Source organism: Phaethon aethereus (assembly GCF_964289735.1).
Source record: "Phaethon aethereus genome assembly, chromosome: 5".
Classification (NCBI taxonomy): Eukaryota; Metazoa; Chordata; class Aves; order Phaethontiformes; family Phaethontidae; genus Phaethon; species Phaethon aethereus.
The window spans coordinates 55,727,069-55,752,489 of record NC_138579.1 but is presented as its reverse complement, the minus strand read 5'-3'; the positions used below and the strand labels follow the sequence as shown (position 1 = coordinate 55,752,489).

At 43.6% G+C, this 25,421-nt stretch overlaps 1 protein-coding gene across 1 annotated transcript; it reads right to left on the bottom strand.

The window, feature by feature from the left end:
• Positions 1 to 555: 555 nt before the first annotated feature.
• Positions 556 to 25,185, bottom strand: IGSF22 (immunoglobulin superfamily member 22; the record flags this gene model as incomplete). Its single annotated transcript, XM_082000184.1, is given in 29 exon segments — positions 556 to 756; positions 1,724 to 1,803; positions 3,325 to 3,360; positions 3,363 to 3,397; positions 3,399 to 3,450; positions 3,453 to 3,498; positions 3,502 to 3,608; positions 4,107 to 4,120; positions 6,057 to 6,140; positions 6,142 to 6,181; positions 10,442 to 10,601; positions 10,603 to 10,684; positions 10,686 to 10,743; positions 10,968 to 11,077; positions 11,079 to 11,262; positions 12,480 to 12,528; positions 12,532 to 12,549; positions 12,551 to 12,586; positions 12,590 to 12,622; positions 13,256 to 13,388; positions 13,959 to 14,102; positions 18,306 to 18,436; positions 18,440 to 18,549; positions 18,940 to 19,119; positions 21,139 to 21,155; positions 21,907 to 21,959; positions 21,963 to 21,979; positions 22,707 to 22,832; positions 25,128 to 25,185. Coding segments are annotated over 29 exon segments (2,394 nt in total).
• Positions 25,186 to 25,421: the final 236 nt, after the last annotated feature.

The window sequence follows — 25,421 nt, the reverse complement described above, 5'->3', positions numbered from 1 at the left end:
AGTAATAGGAGTCTCTCTAGGGAGCAAGCCAGCCTGCCTCCACCTGGCTGTCATGGACCCACTTGCAATGGGAATGATGTCAACAGACTTCTGGGAGGACCACACAGTTGTGTTAGTGCTGTTATGGGGATTGGCCCGATCAAATAATGGCATGAAAAACACAGCAGCATTTGGGCATGTCTGGAACAATAACTGTTCACACTTTCCCTCCACATTGGACAGAGTGAGCAAAGCCCCAGCAGTACCTTCCTTACGCCTGCTTGGCTCAGCTAACTGGCTCTGAGCAAGTGTGAAGGTGGGACTTGGGAAACACTGCGACAAAGAGGTAGGAAAATCCTTTCTGACCAGGGAGTCTTTCTCCTCTTGAGTGCAAATGTAACATTTTGGATCGCTCCTGTGGCATTTTTTGGATGGGAAGTGTGTATGATTGGGATAGTTTGGTTTTTTTAATAAAAAAAAACAACCTTCACAATTCTAGTATTGATGCAGAAATCGTGTGACACTTCCATCAGCAGAGGAGTACCTCCTGTTGATACCCATAGGTGACTGAGATGCTCAAGTTTGCTCTACACTGTACCTGCAACTTGCATTTGAATGTCGTAACGGGCTTCTCCATAACTGTTCTTGAGGATGATCTGGTACAGGTGAGAAACAGATCACTTGGTGCTGTGCATAAGGACTGGCAATGGTTCTTGCCCTCCCTCTCGTTGATATGCCTTCTTTTTGACACATAGCTGTTGGTGGTAGTGGTGAGCCCCGACCAAGACAAATGTGCAGCTGTATCGTTCTGCTTCCTAACCTGGGTGGCAACAGAAACAAACCACATCTCTGAGCACAGAAGGGATACCTGTCTACAGGAGCCACTTGTACATGATCCGCCTGATAGAAAAATGTTTCAAGGACAACAATCCTAGAGATTTCTTGAAGCTGTAAAGGCAACAGCAGGCTTTGTCCCCAGCAAAGTGCACAGAGCTGGCTTGGCTTGGGAGATGCCACATAAACCTTATGCTACAGTTCATTAGTTTGATCTTGAAAGCTGAGGGAAAACAACTGGTGTGATACAGATAAACTTGTACGATTTAGACTGAGAGATACATTCTTACACTGGGGCTGGTTCTGCAAGGTACTGTGGAGCCTCAGCTTGTGCAGAGGTCTAGGCTTAAAAAACAGGAAAGCAGAGAAACTGCCATTAGCCTCTACAGAAATAAGCTCAACATCTGTGTTAATAGAAATTGTACCTCAGAAAGGACAGTGTTGGGACCTCAGGCATTGTCTTTATAACCCGATCACTCCCCTAGGTCACTCAAGGTTTAATCAAGGATGTTTTCACTTCAGTTAACATCAACTGTAGTTGCATGCTCCAAAAATTCTGCCTCTCTTGATGAATCAGAGAGCTTCCCCAATGTTTTATGGTTTGCTGAACACTGTTGCTCCAGCTGCAGAGGGCTGGATTGCGCAGCTGACAAACTTATGTGCACAGAAGTCCCTCTACCCTAACCACCACAGGGAGGCTTGTAAAAAGACTAGCTATAAAAATAATGAGTTATGCAGGACTTCATGAACCTAAATCACTGCATGAGTTTTCTCCAACAGTCAACTTCTTTTAAACCAAAGTGATGGCTCATGTGATAAAGGCCAAAGGACAACTACAGCCTCCCCAGCCCTGCAGCTGTATTTCACCAGATGCCAAATAAAACTCTAATTGCAGGATTTCTTTTCTCACAGGGAAAGATGTATGAATGCATGGTGCTGTCCCAGCACAAACCACCATGTGGCTCTTCAGCCTCACAGTCAGATCAAATGGGGACGGGGGTGGGGGGTTAAAAGAAAAAACAGAGAGAGAGAGAAATTAAAAAATTAGGAGTGAGAGATTGCACAAAAAGGTAAACCCATTCTTCAGTCTGTTGAGTCATGCCTGGAAAAGCGACTGACTGTGACTGGAAGAAGAAAACTTTCAAACTGTTTCAGCAGAAGGCAGTTAGTTTAAGGGTTGCAATGTTGCCAGATCATTTCCTAATACCTGTACCACCAGAAGAGAAACATCAATGCCTCAGCAATCAACAGCTTAATGATGACCACCTATTCAGGACAATTTTAGGTAAGGCACGTGGAACAGGAACATTTAAAAATAGTTCATGTAAAAAGTGAATGAGAACAAAGAAAAAGAAGAGGAGGCAGCTTTAATGCCTCGCTAGATGATTTTACTGTCCACCTTCTGCCACAAATAATTTTGTATGATGCCTGTTTCTTACAGGACTTCTCATACCCTTCAGTACAGTACAGTACGGTGTTGCCATGCCGCACCAGAAAAGTTTGGCTGGAGCCTGCAGTCTCTCTGGGATTTTTGGGGGTTTCTCTAGTTGGAGATGTGGTAACAAAGCCCTGCTGTATGGACTGGTTGTGTAGTTCCAAAGTGGAGACTGAGAAGAGAAACAATCATTTTTTTGTATTGGTCACCTGGATGTTGCCTTCTGAGACTTCCTCAGTCAATCCTGAATGTCCTTCTACGCTATAGGAATCAGTGCTATATAACATGACTCATGGATCACGCATCTTTTCTTGCTGGCGCTACTGCTACTGAGGGCAGTCAGCACCATGCTTTGTTACCTGGGAGTACCTTAGACATAAAAAGTCTGATTTTCCTAATTAAGCAATCGTAAGTCCTAAACAATAAAGACTTAAATACTTGACTACCTCAAATAGTAAGCTATCTAGGGATTTCATGGCAGGTCATAATACCTTCATTCTCAAGACATAATTAGGGTTTTTGAAAGTAAGACCTCTGATAACATTATTTCAGCTTTAGCATGCTAGCACTTGACTGTTCATCCCATTCAAACCAAGTGTCTGAAAGAATTACAATCCTGCCTCAGTACTACTGTATTTACAACGAACGAACATTTAAAACATCATGGTTTATTTGCTGTAGTACCTACCCTCCTAACCCATGCTCAGACTATGTGACAGAAATCAGAGAGTCTTCCAACAGTGACCTCTGTAATCACGTGAGATGTGATGCAAGAGGTCAGGTGGTGGAAGAAACAGCTACCATTGTACCTGATATACTCATTCAGGGGACAGCTCAGCAAGAAGGATGACAGAATGATTTTAATTTGGCTCAGGGACCACACAGCTTGTGCTGCTCTCCGTCTCCTCTCAGCACCTCAGAAAGCTCAGCAAAAAGCAGCAGATCTGTGATGCTAAATGTTCTTTTGTGCAAGATGAATTTGATAATCCTTTAGAAAATAAGGTATATTTTAAAAACACAAGAAAGCAACAGCTGATAGATGGGAGTTCCAGCTGGACAGATACTGCAGGTCTTACCTGAAGGTGGCATTGCTAGAATTCCTTCCTGTAACCCACTGCTTCTCCCATACCAGCTTCATTCACAGCTCGGGTTCAGAGGTAGTATTTGTCGCTCCTGCAAGCCTCCCATAATGTAAGTGGTATTGAGATAGGGACGTCGATGCATTTTGTCCATTTCTTGGTGTCCTCAGCTCATATATCTAGTATGTATCCTGACAGCACATCTCCCTGGTCTGGCTCCTGCCAGGCTAAGGAAATGCTGGAGTTGGAAAAATCCACCACCTTCAGCAGTCCTGGAGGCTCTGCAACAGCAGGAGAGCTGTGACACACTACTGTACCCACAGGCCGATGCTTGCATAAGTGAATACAGAGCTGTTCCTATTTCAAGATGCTGAACCTGCAAGACTGTAAGGTAAAAGAAGCCTTAATTCTGTCCAACAAAACAATGCAATTCCTAACATGACACATACATGTAGACCCTGTTCTAAGGTTGACTATTTATGAAAAATTCTCACAACATTTGACATGGGACTATCTGAATTCAGCTTGGAAAGCGCACCTTTTATGAGCACTGACCACGACTCATTCTCCACATGTGTTTGGGACAGATGTCTATGCATTAAAGGCTTGCTTCTCTCTCTTCCTAACTGACTGGTGAGCTCTGAAGTACATTTACTACAAACCTGCCTTGTAAGGTGTTGAGTGCCTTCTGTCTCTTCTTGTTTAATAAATATCTCTTACTGTCCTGTGTAAAGTGGTCAGGTGCTATCTGGACTGCCTAGATTACTGAACTTGCTTACTGGCTTGCAAGATCCTGTTAATGTTCTTCAAGCATATTTACCAAAGTTTACAATACTCCTAATTAATAGTAATTTTTGAAAATACAGCTCTTGCTTTTTGCTCTTTAGTCCACCTTGCAGCAGTCTAGTTAGATCTCCATAATATGTAAGAAGAGCAAAAGATAGAATATTAAAAAATATCTGTATGTTTTTAATCAAATGAAGGAGTTGTGTATCCCAATCCACATTCTGCTTTGAAAAATCTCAGCTAAAATGCAATGACCCAGCCCCTGCCCCAAACCAAAAATGTCAACCAGTGCAGCGTGGCATGACAAACTTGATGCTAATGGCTTTTATACAGAACACTCATATGAACACACAGGGTCATAAGGAATATGGTGCATGTGGACAGTACATATTCTCCTAGGCCTAATGTGGAATAATGCAAGTCTTCAAATAGGAGAAGAATCATAGCTTCAGGCTTTAAATTGTTTTGTGTTATCTTCTGATGTAAAGGAACATGAATGCTTTTCCATCTGAGTAACTATTTTACCTCAAGGCTTTCATCTACTACACAGAATTCTCTCATTTTTTAGCTATACTGGCTTCCACACTTGGCCAGGTTTTTTTCTAAATTATGTGCAGCTACTGAGGCCCACTCCTGTATCTATTACAAGATTCCATCAATAGTTTAAGCTATTTATTGATGGCTTCTGAGAGCCTTTTGTATTTAAAATGCTTTAGTTATACCGTCATATAGAGTAAGAATTATCTATAACTGGCACAAAATAAAATCTGCCCATTTCAGTATTTCTGATGCTACTGTAATGCTTTGGAGTTTGTCTGTGATTTTGATCAGTCCAGAATTAGGCACAGATTCTTTATTACTACAAATCTAGTTTTAAAGTAAAAGAACGTAAGCAACTTTTCTAAGTTCCGCAAGAGTTTTCTCTTCTTTTAAAAGGGTTGATGGGGGACTGATGAAAGGAGCATAGTAACATGTATGAGAAATTATTTTCTTTGTCATACATTAGGGCCTTTGGCAACCTATATATTAACATTAAGCACTAAAGGTATCTACACCTTAGAGAACCTTTAGCATTTTGATCTCTGCTGTTTGCATATATTGAATTCCCCACAGGTGGGTATCTTTACTGTGTCATTATCTTAATAGTTACACATTTTAAGTAAATACTCTCACTAATAGTATATTATAATATACTTACATTTATAATATAATTACATTTATAGCCAACAGTATGAAGGCCTTTGTCCTGGTTTCAGCCAGGATAGGGCTGGTTTTCTTCACAGAAGCTAGTGTGAGACTGTGTTTTGGATTTGGGATGAGAAACTGTTGATAATGTGCTGATGTTTTGGGTTGTTGCTGAGCAGTCAAGGACAGTCCAGCTTCTTGTGCTGGCTTGCCAGCAAGGAGGCTGGGGATGCATGGGAAGCTGAGAGGGGACACAGCCAGGACAGCTGACCCAGACTGGCCAAAGAGATATTCCCTACCATACGACATCATGCCCAGTACATAAACTGGAGTTGGCCGGGGGGCAGAAATTGCTGCTCAGGGATGGGTTGTTGATCACTGGGTGGTGAGCAATTGCTGTATTGGGCATCACTTGTTCTTGTACATTCCTTTGTTGGTATTATCATTGTTGTTTCCTTCTTTCTTTCTGTCCTATTAAACTGTGTTTATCTCAACCCATGAGTTTTTTCCCAATTCTCTCCCCCATCCCACTGGGGGAGGGGGAGTGAGTGAGCGGCTGCGTGGTGCTTAGTTGCTGGCTGGGGCTAAACCACGACAGCCTGCCTTAATCTTTAGTTAAGCTGTAAACACAATGCAGTCCATTACATTGAGCCAGGCAGGAATTTGCCACGTTCCCTCAGACTTCAGTCATAAATATATAATCTGATAATCACATACATGTTTAGGAAAACTAGACGTTCAACAGTGAAAGAAACTACTGATGGGATCCTTTGCAATGAGAGGTTGAGGGCATGCTGAGGAGTCTAGGGCCTACACGGTTCACAGCTATCACATGGAACTCATTCTGTACCCTCCAGAAAACCATCCACTTGGAATCTGGTACCTAGAGACACACATGTTGCAATTACACAACTCTCTAATCACCCATAAAAGTGGTCCCAAGTGGTCCCTATTTTTTTTTTTTTAATTGGTTTTGGATTGATATAAACCAAGATAAAATTTCAGCTCACAGACTGCTGGAGAACAATATTAATGTCAGAATGCAAGGAGCCCCTTAACTAGGTCTAACCTTCACTTCTCCAGTGGTCTCCTCCATTTTCATATCTCTCTCCTTAAAGAGTAGATGGAATTTTGATGCATATAATAAGAGGGAAAATGTATAATTTGGTTTCCACTAGATTAGGGTCAATAGCCTGACCATACATGCTGGGGAAAAATATCTCCATGTCTTGCTCCACTGACTTCAGTGGGATTTCCCAAAATGTAACAACCTCAACAGAGTGGCCAAGCCTTTCACAATCTAGCCTTCAAGGTTAAACCTCCATTCAATTTTGAAAAAAAACCCTCAGTAATTGAATAATTTGCCTTAAAAAGTGTTTCCATTATTTACCACGAGTAATGTTGGTGCTTTAAGGAGGATATTTTTGGATAGTGTGATTGATTGTAACTTAATTAATTTGGAAGTCCAACATTTTAAATGAGATACAGGAAAGAATCCAAGAAAGAACCAAAATATTAACAGAAAAGGAAAAGCAAAAGTCTCGTTAGTCAGATGCTGCTGCTGATAGGAACACTTCCATGTGTTATACAAGCTGCGCTAAGCATCGATCATATGGTTGCTATCTGATGGATACAACAAAATCAGTCACTTGTTTAATTCAGTTCTGGTCTAAGTCAGGGAAAAGCGGTCAAAATTAGGTAGAGAGAAATGTAAAATATAGATGCTTGAAATTAGGCACCCAAATCCATAGGCGTGACTTTCAGAGGTGCTGAGTGTTCTGTCCTCTCACTGTTGCTCGTGGTATCAAGCCATTTCTATTTGAGGGCTGAAAATCTCGCTTTGAACAGCATATGCCAAAATGTGTATCTTGTTAGATGCCATGATGACATTTTCCTTGGTTAACCAATATTCAGCTTTGCACTCAAAGCTTATCTAACTTTCCTTCTGCCCACATAAAACATAATAATCTTGCTCTGACCTTGCACTGTCTCCTCTAACCAAGGAGACACAAATATTGCTGCTTTTCTTCCTTTTTTTCTGTGATACAGCCTTGCACTGGGGAGCGTCCATCCTGGGTTGAGAAGTTCTAGGTGATGGTGACATCTTCCTTCTTGACATCTACAACTTAAGGCTGACACACCTGTCTTGGAGGCTCTACAAAGAAAAAAATGAAATTAGCACAGTACAATCAGAATTCATTGACTGCAAATGGCGTGTATGTGTTTGTCATGGTGTAACGCCAGCCGGCAACTAAGCACCACACAGCCACTTGCTCACTCCCCCCTGGTGCAATGGGGGAGAGAATTGGAAGGGTAAAAGTGAGAAAACTCATGGGTTGAGATAAAGACAGTTTAATAGGTAAAGCAAAAGCCACGTGCACAAGCAAAGCAAAACAAGGACTTCATTCACTACTTCCCATCAGCAGGCAGGCAGCCATCTCCACCCCTTATTCCATACCATTTATGTCATGCTCAGGTACCACACTATCCAATATAACCTCGTTAACCACCACTCCCCTTCCCATCCTTTGATATAATACACAGATATCATTCCCTTAAGTCTATGAACCACCCCTGTAAAATTCCATAAAATGCCCAGAAGTGTCCACAAAATGTCCATTGAGTTCATTTAGTCCATGACTTTGGGCTCTGTCTGTTATGGTGGTCACTCAGGACAGGAGAGGTGGTATGTTGCGTGGAGTTACCGGGCACCAAAGCCAGCTCAGGTTGTAATACAGCAATCCCTGTAACATGCAACTCAAATCCCAGGTTACAATTTAAAGGTATTTCCACTACAATCTCCACTCCTGGTCTCTTTGGACCAAATCATCAAGTTTAATATTGCAATGAACTCCTCCCCTTGCCCCTGCGTCGGCTTGGGCTTATCCACAGACTGCAGGCTCTTAGGGGAGTACCTGCTCAAAGTGGAGCATTATCTAATGAGCCACAGTCTCTTCAGGGCTATACCTGCTGTGGCATAGACTTATCCACAGCCACAGTAGCTTTGAGATGCACCTGTCCCAGCATGGTCTTCTCCATGGGCCGCAACGTCTTCAGAGATATACCTGCTCCAGTGTGGCCTTACCCACAGCCACAGTCCTTTCAGAAATAAACCTGCTCCAACATGGCCTTACTCATGGCTGCAGTCCCTCCAGGGGTGTACCTGCTCTGTCATGGGCTTATCCATGGCCACAGACTTTGAGATGCTCCAGCATGACCTCATGCACAGCCACTGATGCTTCAAAGCACACATGATGCAGCAGGGACTTATCCACAGCCACAGATGCTTTGGGATGTCCTGCTCCCACATGGTCACAGTCCCTTTGACTTGAGTTCACACTGGAATTACAGCCTTTCCAGTACAGCAGCACAGAAATGGCAGTGATCCCCTGGTCATCTGCCAGCCCAGGTGCATGGCCACTGCTGTTATCAAAATGTTCCCAGGCACAGTAGAGTAAGATGCTGTACAGCAGTACAGTAACCAGCAAAAGCAAAAAGCAGCCACTAACAAGCACTAGACTCTAATATACAGTAAGGCAAGCAAGTCCCATAGCAAACACAGGAGCCTGTCAATTAATAGCTAAATAGCAGTAACAACTATAAATTCGTCTTCAACCCTTCAAGCCCCATGTTGGGTGCCAAAAAGGACTGTCATGCTTTAACCCCAGCCAGCAACGAAGCCCCACACAGCTGCTCACTCCCCCTCAGTGGGATGGGGGAAGAGAATCAGAAGGGTAAAAGTCAGAAAACTCATGGGTTGAGAAAAAGACAGTTTAATAGGTAAAGCAAAAGCTGCACGCACAAGGAAAGCAAAACAAGGAATTCATTCACCACTTCCCATCGGTAGGCAGGTGTTCAGGCATCTCCAGGAAAGCAGGGCTCCATCACGTATATCGGTTACTTGGGAAGACAAAACACCATCACACTGAACATGCCTCCCTTCCTTCCTCCTCCCCCAGCTTTATATGCTGAGAAACATGACATCATATAGTATGGAATATCCCTTTGGTCAGTTGGGGTCAGCTGTCCCAGCTGTGTCCCCTCCCAATTTCTTGTGTATCCCCAGCCTACTCACTGGTGGGGTGGTGCAAGGAGCAGAAAAGGCCTTGACTCTGTGTAAGCACTGCTCACCAATAAGGAAAGCATCCCTGTATTATCAACACTGTTTTCAGCACAAATCCAAAACATAGACCCATACTAGCTACTAAGAAGAAAATTAATTTTATCCCAGCCAAAACCAGGACAGTGTTATGTGAGTGTGTATAAATCTATATGTATGTATGTACAGCAAGAAGTCAAGGAGGGGAACTTGTATGTTGGGGTTTATTCATGGCCACAACATTTTTCTGAAGGCTCTTTGTTTGCCATCTACTTCTCTTTGTCACTTCAAATCTTGAAACATTTCAATTCTTGCACTTATTCTGAAAATTAGCTCTTTCTGTGATGCAGTACAAAATGGCTTAAAAATGCCTAATCCATAGGAAATTTGGACAAAAATGCAAAGTTTTAGGTGAGGATGGATATATATTACTTCAATTTGATAATTTTCCTTCTGAAACGTTTCAACAGGCCAGACTTCCTGTCTGCACTGTATCTTCTGTGATACACTCTGGTCTTAGGGAAAGGGGACTGCAAATCCCCTTTCATTGAGGATTCCAGCCCATAAAGGAAAAATGGGAACAAGAGGTACCCGAACTATAACTCTCAGAAGATAGTTCAGCAGTGTTTTCTAACCAACTTTGTTTTTCACTGACATATTTTCTTTTTTGTCTGTAAAACAAAATGTTTTTAAGCATTCCCTTTTAAATTATCTTCCCTCCTCCTCCACAATATTTTCCAGAGAAAGCCACTTTTCATTTCTGTGGTATCCCACTGAACTTATGTAATGCTGGAACAGTGTGTTAGTCAGTCCTCTGTTGTGACCAGTCTATGTTGAGGGTATCTGAGTCCACAAACCCTTGTGGTGAAAGAACCTGGGTATTTGATCCTGGCTATCAGTCTAAGCACAAAGCAGCTTCTAAGCTCTGTCCCTGGAATTTGTCCCTTGAAGCACAATGTTCTTTTGGGGACTAGCAAGAAGGAAGAGGACAAAAATGATGGGAAGCAGGACTGTGAAACCACATTAAAAAAAGCTGGCTAATACATTCTCCAGCAAAAATTTCTTCTGTTTCCAGGGGCTTGATGAGACCCTCAGAGTTGATGGCATGTATTCTGAATAGGTAGGCTTTCCCTTCCTCCACCTTCTCCATAGCAAATGTAGTGTAGTTGTTCTCCACCACACCTACTTTGATCCACAATTTTTTTTCCAGCCATCGTCCTCTCAGTGACAAAGCGAGTCACCTGCTTTCCTCCATTGCCTTTGGGGGCTTTCCATGTCATTTTACATTTTCCCCATGTGTTCCAGGAACTCTACTTTCCCCTGTGGTGGTTTTAGTTTGTCAGCAGCTGACCAGAGTGACCTGGAGGGCTATTATTTAGAGGGTCATATCCTGCCATGGTGTAAATCAGTGTAGATTACAGCAAAACTAAACTGACTTCAATCACTTGATTTGATAACTCAGTCTGCCCCCCTGCAAGATTTTTAAAAAGAAAGTCTGAATTACAGTGTCTGTTACCCAACATATCTACCAGTGATTGTCCTGATATAAAATGATTAATTTAGGACCTACTAACAAAGTTGAGGTAAAGATTGTCAGAAGCTGAGCCGCAGTCATTTTTTAGATTCATCATAATGGCTCTATTGTCTTCTCTCACACAGGTTTTGGTTGTGAGTAACGCAGTCACTGGCTTCCTCCATCACCACTTTCTCTTCCTCTGTCACCTCAATACCATCTTTGAACCGTGTGACTTTGGGCATTGGCTTTGCCTTGAAAGGCACACTGATGCTTGCTGTATGCTTAGCCTTCACAGTAATGCTGTGCGCAGCAAAAAGCTCAAGGGCAGATTCTTCAATAACAGGAGAATCTGGAAAGAACAGAAGACATCTGAAAGCTGCAGCTGCAAATATAGCTTGACATCTTTCCTGTGTCTGCGAGTTCCCAGAAAAGGTAGTCCAAAGCCGGTCCCTTCATACACTCCTCCATGTTTTTGATATAAGAATCTGTATTTTGTGAAAGTCTTCGGGGACACTCAAATTCTTCAGCATGCTTTGATTCAGTTAATTTATTTCTGTTTCTTGTACAGGGAGCCGGCTGACCTCCTTCAGCTGTTTAGCTCAGCAGAAAAAGAGGGAGCTCTGGGAAACAGCAAGCCCCAAGGCTCTTCACTTCCCTAGTGCCTGGAGATTTGATTCCAAGAATTTTCTAAGTTTTGCAAGGCACAAGAAGCCCTTTGTGCTGTTCTTCCGTAAGGCCGCACTGGGATATCTATGATCATGATAAAGACAGTGGAATCAAAGTTAGGAACTGCTTATAAAGAAAACGCTCTCTCATTTGTTACAGAGTAATATGGGAAAATGATAACGATCTCCTGCACATAATAAAGAAAAAAACCTAGGTTCCTAAACATATTTGGTGTTTTTCCTTTTATTCTTGTCACACAACATGTATGTTTAGAAATGACAATCTTCTGATGAAAGTCATAAAAAGGCATTCAAAAATATTTTTGAATGCAGGAAAATCAACCTGCCCTGTACGAAAGCTTTGCTGTGGATGGGTTTTTACTGCAACACAGGTATGATAAATATTCGGCGCTGCAGCCACAGCAACCTTACTGCTACGTTTGTCCTGCTGTCGGTGCAGCGGTATCTACCCACCTTGCCTGATCCAGCGGGCATAAAGTGGCTTATTTCCATGCTGCAGAGTCTGACAGTCCATCTGGCGCCATCTGGCTGCTGAGAGCTGAGTAATACACATATTTATATATTTCTCTATATATAGTTTCAGAAGAGGTGTTTTTCTTGTTGCTCATGACAACAACGTTTGAAGTAAAGGCTCAGGCCAAAATTCTTGATCATTGATTTATAAACACAGAAATCTATGCTTAGTCACTTAAAATCAACCAGTACGACTGTTCAATTTTCTCCTCTTGGGAACAAAGCAGCAGAAAGAAGAGGTTTCCCCCTGCAGATAGACAAGCCTATAAAACACTACAGACCCAGGTGAGGAGACCTGGTAGAAGCACTGATTCTGCAAGTGTTTGTGTATGTCTGGTAAAGAGCAGTAAGGAGATGGGGTGGCTACCTCCAATGGCAACTGTTGCTCCACTCTCTGCCCCCTTGGCTCTGAACATCTACTTCCCTTCATGCTCCTCTTCCCATTCTGACAATGATGAGTTCATGGATGGATCCTCATTTCACTATCCAGATCCTTCTCATGTCCGTAATCTGACAAGAAGATTGAGGCAGGAAACAACCCACACTGCAACAAACACCATCTCCAACCCTGTCCCTGAATCCTCTGATCAGAGTTTCCTGCTCTAAGATGATTAAGCAGTCAGGATTTCTAGCTCCTACTCTGGTAAAATGCTCTGTGATCTACGGACAAAACAAATTCAGTGTTATGTGGACAGACTGATCTGTGCATCTGCATAGATGAGCCACATGACATGTAACGAAAGGTGTGCATTAGCATGCAAAGGATACACTTACTGATCACTCTGAAAATCAGAGACTGGGAGAGGGAGAAGGGTGGGTAGTGGGAAAGCCAATCTTGTGGGAAAGAATGTGAGTCTACAGGCTGAGAAAATGCGTTAGCAAATGTGAAAACATCTTTACAGGAGACTGGGAAGGAAGATTTTGAAAAAACCAAGATTCAAAGCCAAAACTTAGTAAGACTGAGGCTGTAGTAGACTGGGAAAGATTAGATCCATTCTTGTCTCACCTGTCCATCTGTTTCTCCTTAGTCAACAGCCCTTTATCAAAACCAGGCCAAGTCCCACAGTAGCTATTTGGAGAAAATTTTCCACTAGGGTTTTGCAGCCTTTCATTATACCGACAATACCATGGGCATTTTACCTATTTGCCATCCTTGAGACATATTCCTTCTACCTTTGTGTCATTCAGGACAACACAGAGCTTGGCAGGATCCCCAAGTAGAGCATGAACGTCACACACATACTCTTCATGGTTGCAAATGTCTCTGGAAGAAATCCTGGTGGAAGCATGTGAACAGAAAATCTGTGCAGAATGATTGTTGACTGAGCACTTCAAACACCAGGGAGGTATTTAACAGCAGGGAAACCTCATAACAAAATGGACAGGCCCTCAGGATGAAAGTGGTTTAGTGAATTGGACATCATGGGAAGAAAGGGGGCTGGAGAAAGGCTGTTCCTAAGTAGTTTTTGCCCTACTTTACGGGTGTTCACTGGAGGGAATGTAGCTATAGGAACACAAAAGCTGAAGCAGAACACAGCCTCTTGGCACTGCTCCAGACCCTTAGCTGGTCCAGAGGAGCTGTCAAACCAGCCGAACACTTCCCCTAATTCCTACATAATATTTGTATCTGAACCTGAACTCTGCATGGGGAAAGATGAATCTGTAACTAAGACACCACAACTAAGCCTGTGATTCCAGTGTGCACAGGAGTCAGAGGCAGCTCAGCCACAGCTTTCCAGGTTACCTGTTTCGGGTTTGGTCCCAGAGCAGTAGTCAGAGAAGGCCCCTGCCCCACACTGTCCCTTCAGGCCACCCTGGCCATGGCCCACAGAGGGCACTCACATACCAGGCTTGGTACCCATACTCCAACAGCCAGAGCTTCCTTTCCCACTGCCAGCCACACTCAACTCTGGCCACAGACTCCTCGCCACACTGCACATCTAGAAAGCCCAGGGCTCTGGATGCCATTGTGAAACTGCTCCATTCTGGCCTGTTTTGGGAAAACAAAATGAGAAATACATGGCCAAAATGCAACTAATGGAGTGACCTCCACCCAAGTGCATACACCAGGACAGGGTTTGAGGGGCATCACAGAACCACAGAATCACTAGGTTGGAAAGGACCTTCAGGATCATCAAGTCCAACCATTAATCCAGCGCCATCATGTTCCCTAAACCATGTCCTGAAGTGCCACATCCACATGTTTTTTGAACATTTCCAGAGATGGCGACTCCACCACCTCCCTGGGCAGCCTGTTCCAATGCCTGACCACTCTCTCAGTGAAGAAATGTCTCCTACTATCCAATCTAAACTTCCCCTGGTGCAACTTGAGGCCATTTCCTCTTGTCCTATCACTAGTTGGGAGAAGAGGCAAACACCCACCTCGCCACAACCCCCTTTCAGGTAGTTGTAGAGAGCGATAAGGTCTCCCCTCAGCCTCCTCTTCTCCGGACTGAACAATCCCAGTTCCCTCAGCCGCTCCCCATAAGACTTGTGCTCCAGACCCCTCACCAGCTTCGTTGCCCTTCTCTGGACATGCTCCAGCACCTCAGCATCCTTCTTGTAGTGAGGGGCCCAAAACTGAACACAGGATTCAAGCTGCGGCCTCACCAGTGCCGAGTACATGGGCACGATCACTTCCCTACTCCTGCTGGCCACACTATTTCTGATACAGGCCAGGACATTGTTGGCCTTCTTGGCCACCTGGGCACACTGCCAGCTCCTATTCAGCCGGCTGTCAGCCAGCACCTCCAGGTCCCTTTCCACCGGGCAGTTCTTCAGCCACTCCTCCCCAAGCCTGTAGTGTTGCATGGGGTTGTTGTGACCCAAGTGCAGGACCCGGCACTTGGCCTTATTAAACCTCATACAGTTGGCCTCTGCCCATTGATCCAGCCTGTCCAGATCCCTCTGCAGAGCCCTCCTACCCTCCAGCAGATCAACACTCCCACCCAACTTGGTGTCATCTGCAAACTTACTGAGGGAGCACTCGATTCCCTCATCCAGGTCATTGACAAAGATATTGAACAAGACCGGCCCCAGAACCGAGCCCTGGGGAACACCGCTTGTGACCGGCCGCCAGCCAGATTCAACGCCGTTCACCAGAACTCTCTGGGCTCGGCCATCCGGACAGTTCTCTACCCAGCGAAGAGTAAACCTTTCTAAGCCACGAGCTGCCAGTTTCTCCAGAAGAATGCTGTGGGAGACGCTGTCAAAGGCTTTACTAAAGTCCAGGTAGACAAAGTCCATAGTCTTTCCCTCATCCACTAGGCGGGTCACCTGGTCATAGAAGGAGATCAGGTTGGTCAAGCAGGACCTGCCTTTCATGAACCCATGCTGGCTGGGCCTGATCCCTCGGTTGTCCTGCAGATGCCCTGTGAGCACTCTCAAGACCAACCGCTCCATAATCTTCCCCAGTACAGAGGTCAGGTTGACAGGCCGTAGTTCCCAGGATCCTCCTTCCGGCCTTTCTTGTAGACAGGCGTCACATTGGCAAGCCTCCAGTCTTCTGGGACCTCCCCTGTTAACCAGGACTGCTGATAAATGATGGAGAGTGGCTTGGCAAGCTCCTTTGCCAGCTCTCTCAGTACTCTCGGGTGGATCCCATCAGGCCCCATAGACTTGTGGGTGTCCAGGTGGTTTAACATGTCCTTAACTGCTTCCTCCTGGATTATGAGGAGTTTATTGTGCTCTCCATCCCCGTCTTCCAGCTCAGGGGGCTGAATACCCTGTGGATACCTGGACTGGCTATTGAAGACTGAGGCAAAGAAGGTATTAAGTACCTCAGCCTTGTCCTCATCCTTGGAGACAATGTTCCCCGCCATATCCAGTAGGGGATGGAGATTCTCTTTGCCTCTCTTTTTGTTGTTAATATATTTGTAAAAACATTTTTTATTATCCCGTGCAACCGTGGCCAGACTGAGCTCTAGCTGGGCTTTTGCCTTTCTAATTTTGTCCCTGCTTGACCTAACGAGATCCTTGTACTCTTTGTGAGTTGCCTGCCCCTTCTTCCAGAGGTGATAAACTCTCCTCTTTTCCCTGAGTCCCAGCAAAATCTCCCTGTTCAGCCAGGCTGGTCGCTTTCCCCGCCAGCTCTTCTTATGGCACATGGGGACTGCCTGCTCCTGCGCCTTTAAGATTTCCTTCCTGAAGGCTGTCCAGCCTTCCTGGACCCCTTTGTCCTTCAGGACTGTCTCCCAAGGGACTCTCTCAACCAGTGACCTGAACAGGCCAAAGTCTGCCCTCCGGAAGTCCATGGTAGCAGTTTTGCTGACCCTTCTCCTTACTTTGCTCACAACTGAGAATTCTATCATGTCATGGTCGCTAAGCCCAAGACGGCCTCCGACCACCACATCTCTCACCAGTCCTTCTCTGTTTGTAAACAGCAGGTCCAGCAAGGCACCTCCCCTGGTGGGCTCACTCACCAGCCGTGTCAGGAAGTTATCCTCCACACACTCCAGGAACCTCCCAGATTGTTTCCTCTCTGCCGTGTTATACTTCCAGCAGATGTCCGGTAGGTTGAAGTCCCCCACAAGAACAAGGGCCAGCTAATGCGAGACTTCTGCCAGTCGCTTATAGAATAGAATGTCTCATCTGTCTCTTCGTCCTGGTTGGGTGGTCCCAGCAAGATATCTGCCTCATTGGCCTTCCCCCTCATCCTTACCCATAAGCAGTCTACTTGGTCTTCACAATCATTGATTTCTATGCAATCAAAACACTCCCTAACATACAGAGCCACCCCACCACCTCTCGTTCCCTGCCTATCCCTTCGGAAGAGCTTAGAGCCATCCATTGCAGCACTCCAGTCACGAGAAGCATCCCACCATGTTTCTGTGATAGCAACTACATCATAGCTGTCCCGCTGCACAGTGGCTTCCAGCTCCTCCTGTTTAGTGCCCATGCTGCGTGCATTGGTGTAGATGCACCTGAGCTGGGCTATATTTCAACTCTGGCACGCTACCCCTAGGTTCAACTCTAGTGAGCCTGGTTTTATCCCCCTCCCCAATCTAGTTTAAAGCCCTCTCAATGAGGCCTGCCAGCTCATGAGCAAGAATCCTTTTGCCCCTTGAAGTCAGTTGCACTCCATCTGCTGCGAGGAGGCCCGGTGCCGTGTAAACCGCCCCGTGGTCAAAAAACCCAAAATTCTGACGACGGCACCAGCCCCTGAGCCATGTGTTGATCAGGTGTTGATCATGTGTGATCATCTGACACAGAAAACATGGGACTATATTAGGAAGAGACCAGCCTCACAGAGATATCTCTCAGGGATGGCCACTAGGGCAGATCAATCTTCCATGTGAGAAAATCTGCTTTACCTCACAGCTGAGCTTCTTTTGGCCCCTGAAGTTTCCTTCATACTACCCTAACAACTAAATATTCAGTTGTCCCTGAACCTGTGAAGGCTACACTAATACAATTTTATCCTTCTTCCATGCAGTTCATTTTAAAATGGTCTTAAAATGCTGCGCTTTTCATGGAAGGCATCTGGGCATAGTTCAAAGCTGGTACACATCTAACAGAAGTCATCTCAAACACTAACAACCACTAAAATCCTCACCCTCATTTTGAAATTCTTCTCCAGCCTATGCTGAGAGTATGAAGCTAAGCTTTCCAATGTTTTTTCCCCTCTCTTAACAGCCTTGTGTTTTTCTATAAAGATCACAAAGTTTACAGCATCAATAACGCTACTGCAAAATTAGTTCACAAATGTGATATTAAATATTTACCAGCCTCAAGTTGTGCTGCTGGTCCTCAGCAGACTGCAGCCAAACGTCCCATGGGTTGCTTTCCAGAATCAGGGTAAGAAATCGTTAGGACAACCCTGATGAAAATAAAAAACATGGTACACTTTACTAGGCTGGTTTAGGTGACACGTGCAAGGACTTAAATGAAGATTTACTACTTTATGCTTCTACAGCTTTATACGGCAAAGGGCTGTCCTTAATTATTACCTGCATGATACAAAAAGAGGGCACAGACTAATGGCTTATTCCATATTAAACAATAAATAGACTGCAGAGCAGTGTTATCTCACATCAGTTTCCTAGCTGTTATAGCAAAGAAGCACTGCTCCTCTGCAGAGTTCACTGAAGAACAGTGTAAAGGCTACCTATTCCCCCTCCTCTTCCTCTCTTGAGCCATGCACGCTTACCTTCCCCAGTTACACTGGCACTGCTGTACTGCTCGTTACGATCACTGTCTTGCATAGTCTATGATCACTGTGCAATCTCCTGCGTCAGTCAGTTCAGCAGCATTAAAGATAAGCTCTTCTCTCTTCCCTTCATGCTTTATGGTGTACTTAGGAGACCTCTCAATCACTTGTTCATTCTACATCTCGTTCAGGGTGACATCTTCAGAAGTCAGCACACACTCCAGGCAGGCTTTTCCCTTCTTTTTCACTTGGGTGTTCTTGAGATTGCTGATGAACTGAATTGGAACTCCTGGGAAAGGGGTTGGCAAGAAAAAATGGCACATAGCAGCAAGAACCTTGTAAATAAAAACCGGTGGCTTTGCCTTTGCTGGATATAACATGGGCTGCTGTGCAAGAGAGATTCCAGGCTTGGGACTTCATTTCCACTGTGAAAATGAGGTCTTCATGCTCCCTCGCTTGCCTGTCCACAGACTAGCTTTATGACACTGTGGCTTCCATTTTCTACAGCCCAAGTTCTGCGGCTTTGTGTTTTAGCTTTATGGATTTTGCAGCTCAAACCCTGCTGTCTTGCGTTTGATCACTACCTAGAGATGCTTACTTCACATTACTTATGATCAATGAAGAGTGGAGTGTTCTGCACTAGACCTCCCAGTCTCAACACTGAGTTTCCTAAACTCACTGGACAGAACACCCTTAATTTTCATAGTGTGGGCCAATCCATCATCAGATGTGATGATTTCATACTTATCATCCCACTTCAACTCTTTCCCATTGAAATTGTAGGTGAAGTTTTCCACTTTCTTTGGCCAGGCGGATTCCAAACACTGATGTCTGTCTTTCATTTTCAGTGGTTTAAGTTCTGTCAGGAGTTAGGGGCTCCCCTGTTAAAATACCAAAAAGACAAATATTCATTCTGTTATGCTTAGCTCCTGATCTCAGATTTCCTACACTAAATAGCTAGACTTCAGTGAAGTAATTTTGATTTCTTTTCTTGAGTCGTAGCAGAAAGATCAATTTATCCCTTCAACTTCAGTGAAAATTAAGCTAACTACAGTTTATGATGTTCAGTAAAAGTTGCATGTAATCCTACAAAGCTGATTACCAACAGACATACTGCTTTTCCTGTCCAGTTCTTCTAGCTTAGCTTTGTTTTTTTTTTTCTCTCCTTTACTGTAGGTCATTGTAAAGTAAAATAGCTTCAGGCAACTGCAGATAACAACTAAAAGCATACCTGGAACCATCTGGCAAGCTGAAGGTCTGACATCTTCCTGCATTATCTGTCAAGAGTGCTGCAGTGCCTGGCACAGGATCACTATTTGGCTTAAGTAAGGTAATCTACCACACTACCAAATAGCCTGTTCCCAAGCCCTGCTAAGGGCTTTATCAAAAAGATAAGTATTATACTTAAATAATAGTACTTACAGGAAAGCTTATCTTTAAGAGATGGTCCTATTGCAATAAAAGGTAAGGCAGGTGGCCAGCATCACTTCTACTTAGCATTGATTTAAAGCAAGTTTGCTGTATATAATGTGGTTGGTTTTCTTTCAAACAGCAGGCACACATTTGGCTGGCTGTACGAAGCATATGCAGATGAAAAAAGATCGTTGTCATTATGCCCAGGCCCAGCCACTCACTCCTAAATCCTTTAACATTGTTTGAGCAAAGCTCACTTCCACTAAAAGGACAGCGCCAAAGTGCATTTTGTCATTCCCACCTTTTCCACTAAAACTGGTCCAAATTCAGTAGTGACTAATAAATACCCCTGCCACACTGACGTCAGTGAAAAATTTGGCTTATTATGGGTAATAACTAGGCTTCAAACTGAAATGTGCTATCTCATGAAGGTGTTTTCACATGGGCGTTCTGGTAATTGTGGGTTGGTTTATGACTTGTACAATATTGGATTTCTGTTTGAGCCTAAAAAGACCAGTGAATCATGAATGTTGCAAAGACATATCAGAAAAGAAAGCTGGTCACAGTTTGGCTCACCAATTTTGACCCTCAAATTTTTGTCTGCACATGTTGACATTGTACACAGAACCTCATGTATCTGAGAACAACCATTACCTATCACTCAGCATAGCAGAGTGGCTTGTTAGCCACAGGAAGACTGGAGGTGCCTAGGTCTTTCCCATTCACATTGGTGATGCACAGCATATATTTCATACCCATAGGCTTCATATAATTTTTTTCTCAGGGAATCCAGGGAACGTAAAGGCTTTTCCCCATAATAAGCACAATGCTTGCACCTTTGAAAATGTGTTCTTTTTGCGCAGTGGACACAGAGGGCAAGACACACTGCTCAGTTTAAAGTCAGCAGGAGATAGACTGCTGACTGCATCCTGCTTCACTCCACTCTACTTGCAGCAAATCTGCCCTGCAAAGACTCTCCATTTTTTCCTAACTTAAAAATTCTTCCAAGCCTAGTTGTTAGTAACTGGTCTAGTCACTAATCAAACCAGACCTCTACACCTCACCTTTAGTCATGATCGAGGATCAAGGATCTGTAGATGGCATCAGTGTGGATACTGGACACTACACACTTGTAGTTATCTGTATTATCTCAGGAGAAGCATTCAGATTGGACAGAAAAAAAACATAGAGAAAGCAATAAGCAAAAGCCCCACACCGGTTGGGGCAGTGGGGAGCATATATGGCAAATGTATTAGTGAATTCCTCTTTTTATCTGTGTTTAAGTATTTTTTTTAATCATTAACAGAATTGACCTGTTGAAAAGCCAGAATCTCTCAGGGCAGAAATTTTGAGGTCAAATCCAGTGCTCCCTCCTCTCTAAAGATTCTTCACAACCTTCCTAAAGCCCCAGAAACAGACAGAAGTCTTCCTACTGACAGTGATGTATTTTGGATCAGGTCCATACCTGATCCTAAGGCCAAGCTTAAGGCAGCAAAATGAAGCCACATTTCTTTTCAGAGACATCCTTTTATTCTGGTGCTCTGTATTGAATGTGAATGTCAACCCTGAACTGCATAAGCAATACAGAGACCAGAGAAGGGTGAATGGAAGCTGTTGGACTTAAGACTGGAGTACTGTAGGAGAAGAAAAAATTTGACCTGCCCTGGCTGGCAGACTTGTAAACAAAGGAGTCCCTGAGACAATATGTGAATTAGAGTGAACTAAGAATTAAGGAGAGAGGAGAGAAAGGGACAGAGCAAGGAAAGTATGGAAAAGAACAGAAGGGCAGAATTTTTGCAGCCATGGGACATCACAAATTAAACAGGGCTGAACTGGGACATATGTCTTGAATATTATGAATTATAAAGATTTAGCGTTGGCTTTGCCTGAATGGCACACAAGAGGCATTAGGGCCTCACTATGCTAAACACAAAACCAAGTAAGAAAAATACTTGTTCCTGCTCTGATGCTCTTTTTCTGTTGATCGGAAACACTGCCCTATAAACACACAACAGTATTTAAAAGTAGCAGGATTGCAGTAGGCTGACTGCAAATGGGGACATTTTATTGCTGCTGAGGAATACTATAGTGCTTAAGCTTTTCTTTTTTACAGTTTTTACTGTGGGAATAATTAAAACAATGAGCTAATGACAAGAAAAAAAGGTGTGTTACCTTAGCACACACTACGTAAAAATACTGTCAAAAATATTCTGCATCTTTCTTCTACTGGCACCCATTCTCTCTTTTCCATGTTACATTAGGCTTTGGTTTACTTTTAACTTTAGCTCAGAATATTGCTTTGTCTCCTAAAATTCAAGAAGAAACACTGCAATTAATGAATCAATGAGTGAAATGGAACAGGGGTCTGTTACCTACTTTCTCTGCTTGGGTTTATTTTAAATGCATGGGGGTTTTTTTTCCTGTCTGCTTTAGAGAGGAGATTAAATTAACCTTGCTTTACTTTACTTACTGTACTTATTACAACTTTACATCCATCACAGATACCACTCTGGGAATGAAATTTGTTCATTAGCAGTGCTCTGCACACTGACAGGAATGATTTGTGATTCTTTGGTGATATATAATAAAGACTCATATCATCTTTTTGTCACTTTAGTCACAGATCTGTCAAATGGGAGAGAGTATACATGACAGAAAGGCTTATTTACTTATGCATTAAAGGTCACATTCTTCCAGCCCCAGCCAAATAATTCGATCATGAGTTTTGCATATACAAGAACTGCTGTATTTTAATCAGTAAGGACAGACTTCCAGCAGCTAAAATGAAGAGCAGCTTTCCCACTGATTTTCCCTGATCCATGACAAATCTCTAAAGAGTGAGGATAGGGCAGGGCATAGGTAACTGCAGTTGGCACCCATTTTTGTTTACCACTCTTCCAGTTGTAGAAGATGACAGACCATATTTACTTGTATGAGGTGGGTGAATGTGCCCAAGAACACCTGAAAATGCAGTCGGTTGTTGGAACGTAGTAGGTAAAGAGCTGTCTTTCACCAGAAGTTGTTGTTACTCACCCTTAGATGTTGCCAGTGGACTAACTTTTTCCACAAATTCAGGAATTCTTTCTCCAGCAAGGATCTCAAAGGAGGATGTTACCATGCTAAAAGACTCCAATATGGCAGAAGACTTCTTAGAAACAACTTAGGTTGGGGAAAAATACATTAATCAAGCAGAACACAGAGGTGCTGTCTGAAGCATTTATTTACTGGGAGTGGGAAAAGGTGGATACAAGAAGAAGCCCTGAAATATAAAGTTACAGAGAATTGCCCCAGTCAGTTAAAACTCTTGAGAGAGGAAGGTTTGTGCATCAGGAGAACTGCTGTTCAACTCCTTGCTTCTTTCCAGTCTTTCTGCAGGATTTTGGGCAACTAATTTACTCTCTCTGTACCTGTCTTGCAATCTACACAATGGGAAAATTGGGCTGTCTTTCTGCACAAGGGTGTTGCAAGGTGCTTTGATGTTCATTCCTTTCATTTAAGGAAGGTATCAAAACTGGATGTATCAAAAGGCCCATTAGGACTTAACTCTGTTCTGCACAAGCTGTACTAAGCCCCTGAGTGCTGCTCATGCTCTATGTTTAGAAAAATGCCCATAGTTTAAAGTAAATCCTCCTCCTTTAAACTGTTAATTTCAGGAGGCTCCAAAGAGCTGCATTTTTCTATCAGAATGAACCCATTCAGTTTGTTTTTATAAGAACTAGTTCTTCAGTTCAGGTAAAACTGTATTTTTTTTCCAGCCAGACTGACCAGTAAGGATAATAATTTCTAACAGCTCCATGCAAACGCCTCACTGGAACAGAGATATTTTTCTGTGGTTAATACCAAAGGTCTCAGTTTTACACCAGAAAAATCAACAAAAACTCTACTATTGGCTTGGATTATTCTGGCTTACTCATTTAGTCTATTTCATTGCACTTTTCCTTAATCAAGGACCTCCCCAGCTCTCCTAAATCTATCAAATACAGTGGAGCATGTGAATGCTACAAGTGCCTGTGCACACCTTGGGATGTGGCTGGGAACTGTGTCATTGTCCTCACCGCAGTGTCGAGACAGAACCCGTAAGGAGGTTGCTTTAACTCAAGATAACCAAAGCAAGACAAAATGTTTCCAATCAAAGGCAATGGCTGATGCAGAGGCAGTACCTGTAGTCTTGCAATAGCAGGTATACCATGTACTGGCCTTTGAGAAGAACAAAAATACTCGCTTCTCCTTCAACTGAAGGCAAACCCCACCACACAGATGCAGCCCACCTTTTGTCAGTTTGGTGTGCATCACCTAGGGAGGCCATGTGACCATACTATGGGAAAAAATTCTGTCACCATACAGCCTGTTTCCAGCAGGGACTTTGCTGCCTATAGTTCTGCCAAGACTGGTCCCAGTATGGAAGGCAGTTTGGAAAAGGGAACTCTTCGTTCTAGTCCTTGAGGGATGAGCACTAGTCATCTAGAAATTGTAGCTCCCTAGTTTTAAAAAGCGTTCCTTGTCAAGACAGATACAGTAAGTAAGGAATGGTAGTCTCTGACACAGTTGTGTGCTGCTGAAGGACCTTGGGGCAGAAGCAAATCAACCCAAAACAACAAGCCTTTCCAAGATTTGGGGGCACAAATGGTAAAGCTATAATTATGCACTGCAACCTAGAAGATGCAGTCCACAGGGAAGACAATGTTAAGACCATATGCCCTTGAGACTTTTCTTCGTTGCCAGCAGAAATTGTAGCTATGCCAGAAGTGCTCTGTTTTGGGCATCCTCCCAAGGAGACCCTTTTCCTTATGAGAATATATATACCCTGGTCTCCTTGCTGAGCTGGCCTTTATCTCCAGCCTGCCTGTACAAAAGACAAAGGTTCCCTGACTCTTTATGAACAAAAGACAAGTGAAGAGTCTCTATCCTAGACTATGTACCTCCATATACCCTCTAAAATTATACAGGGATATCATGCATCTCTAGACCCTGTTAAGTCTTTTCTGCTCAGAAATGTTCTCATGGAGACACAATTTTTAAAGTCTTCCCTACAAGCCAAGAGAAAGAGATCACTCCTCCTTTTGCTCGGTCTGCCCAAAAGTGCTCCCCCCTCCCCTCGCTGTTCTGTTCTCACCCTTTCATTCTTACATACTAAGAGTCATTGATGTTGGTAACAGCAATGACTGGGGCTGGTTAGGAAAAAATGAGATGTTACTCTATAATCCCAGAAGTTCTAGAAAAGAGCGTATTTTGCCCTCAGTCATTATGGGGCAATTCCTCAGCAGTAGCACCAAGTGCTAAAATGAGAAGGCACACAGCATGCTGCTTTACTCACCTGCACCACTGCAGAACTCTCCGTGTACTTTTGGTTTTATTTGGATGTTCAAATCCTACAAATCTCACAGTGACATAGTTTAAAGCCAACCCACCATTTTGATAGTTCCTCCTTTCACCTTAAAAACTCCCTTTACTTACACTCCTTTACCTGATCAAAATTTTCATCCTTGGCCACAGATTTTCTGAACATGAACATGTTACAGGTTAAGACCCAGCTTGTGCCAGCTAAGGAGCAGAAACGGCTGAGCCCAAAAGGCTGCACTTGAAGGATGTGACATTGTCTGTTACTGCTCATCACCATGACTCAACTTGCCCATACCTTGGCTGCAGGCAAGAAAGAAAACAAAATGATAATGCATACAACCCTCTGTGCTTAGGAACACAAATGCACCGTGAATCGACCTACAGGTACTCTGCAGAGAATCAATTTCA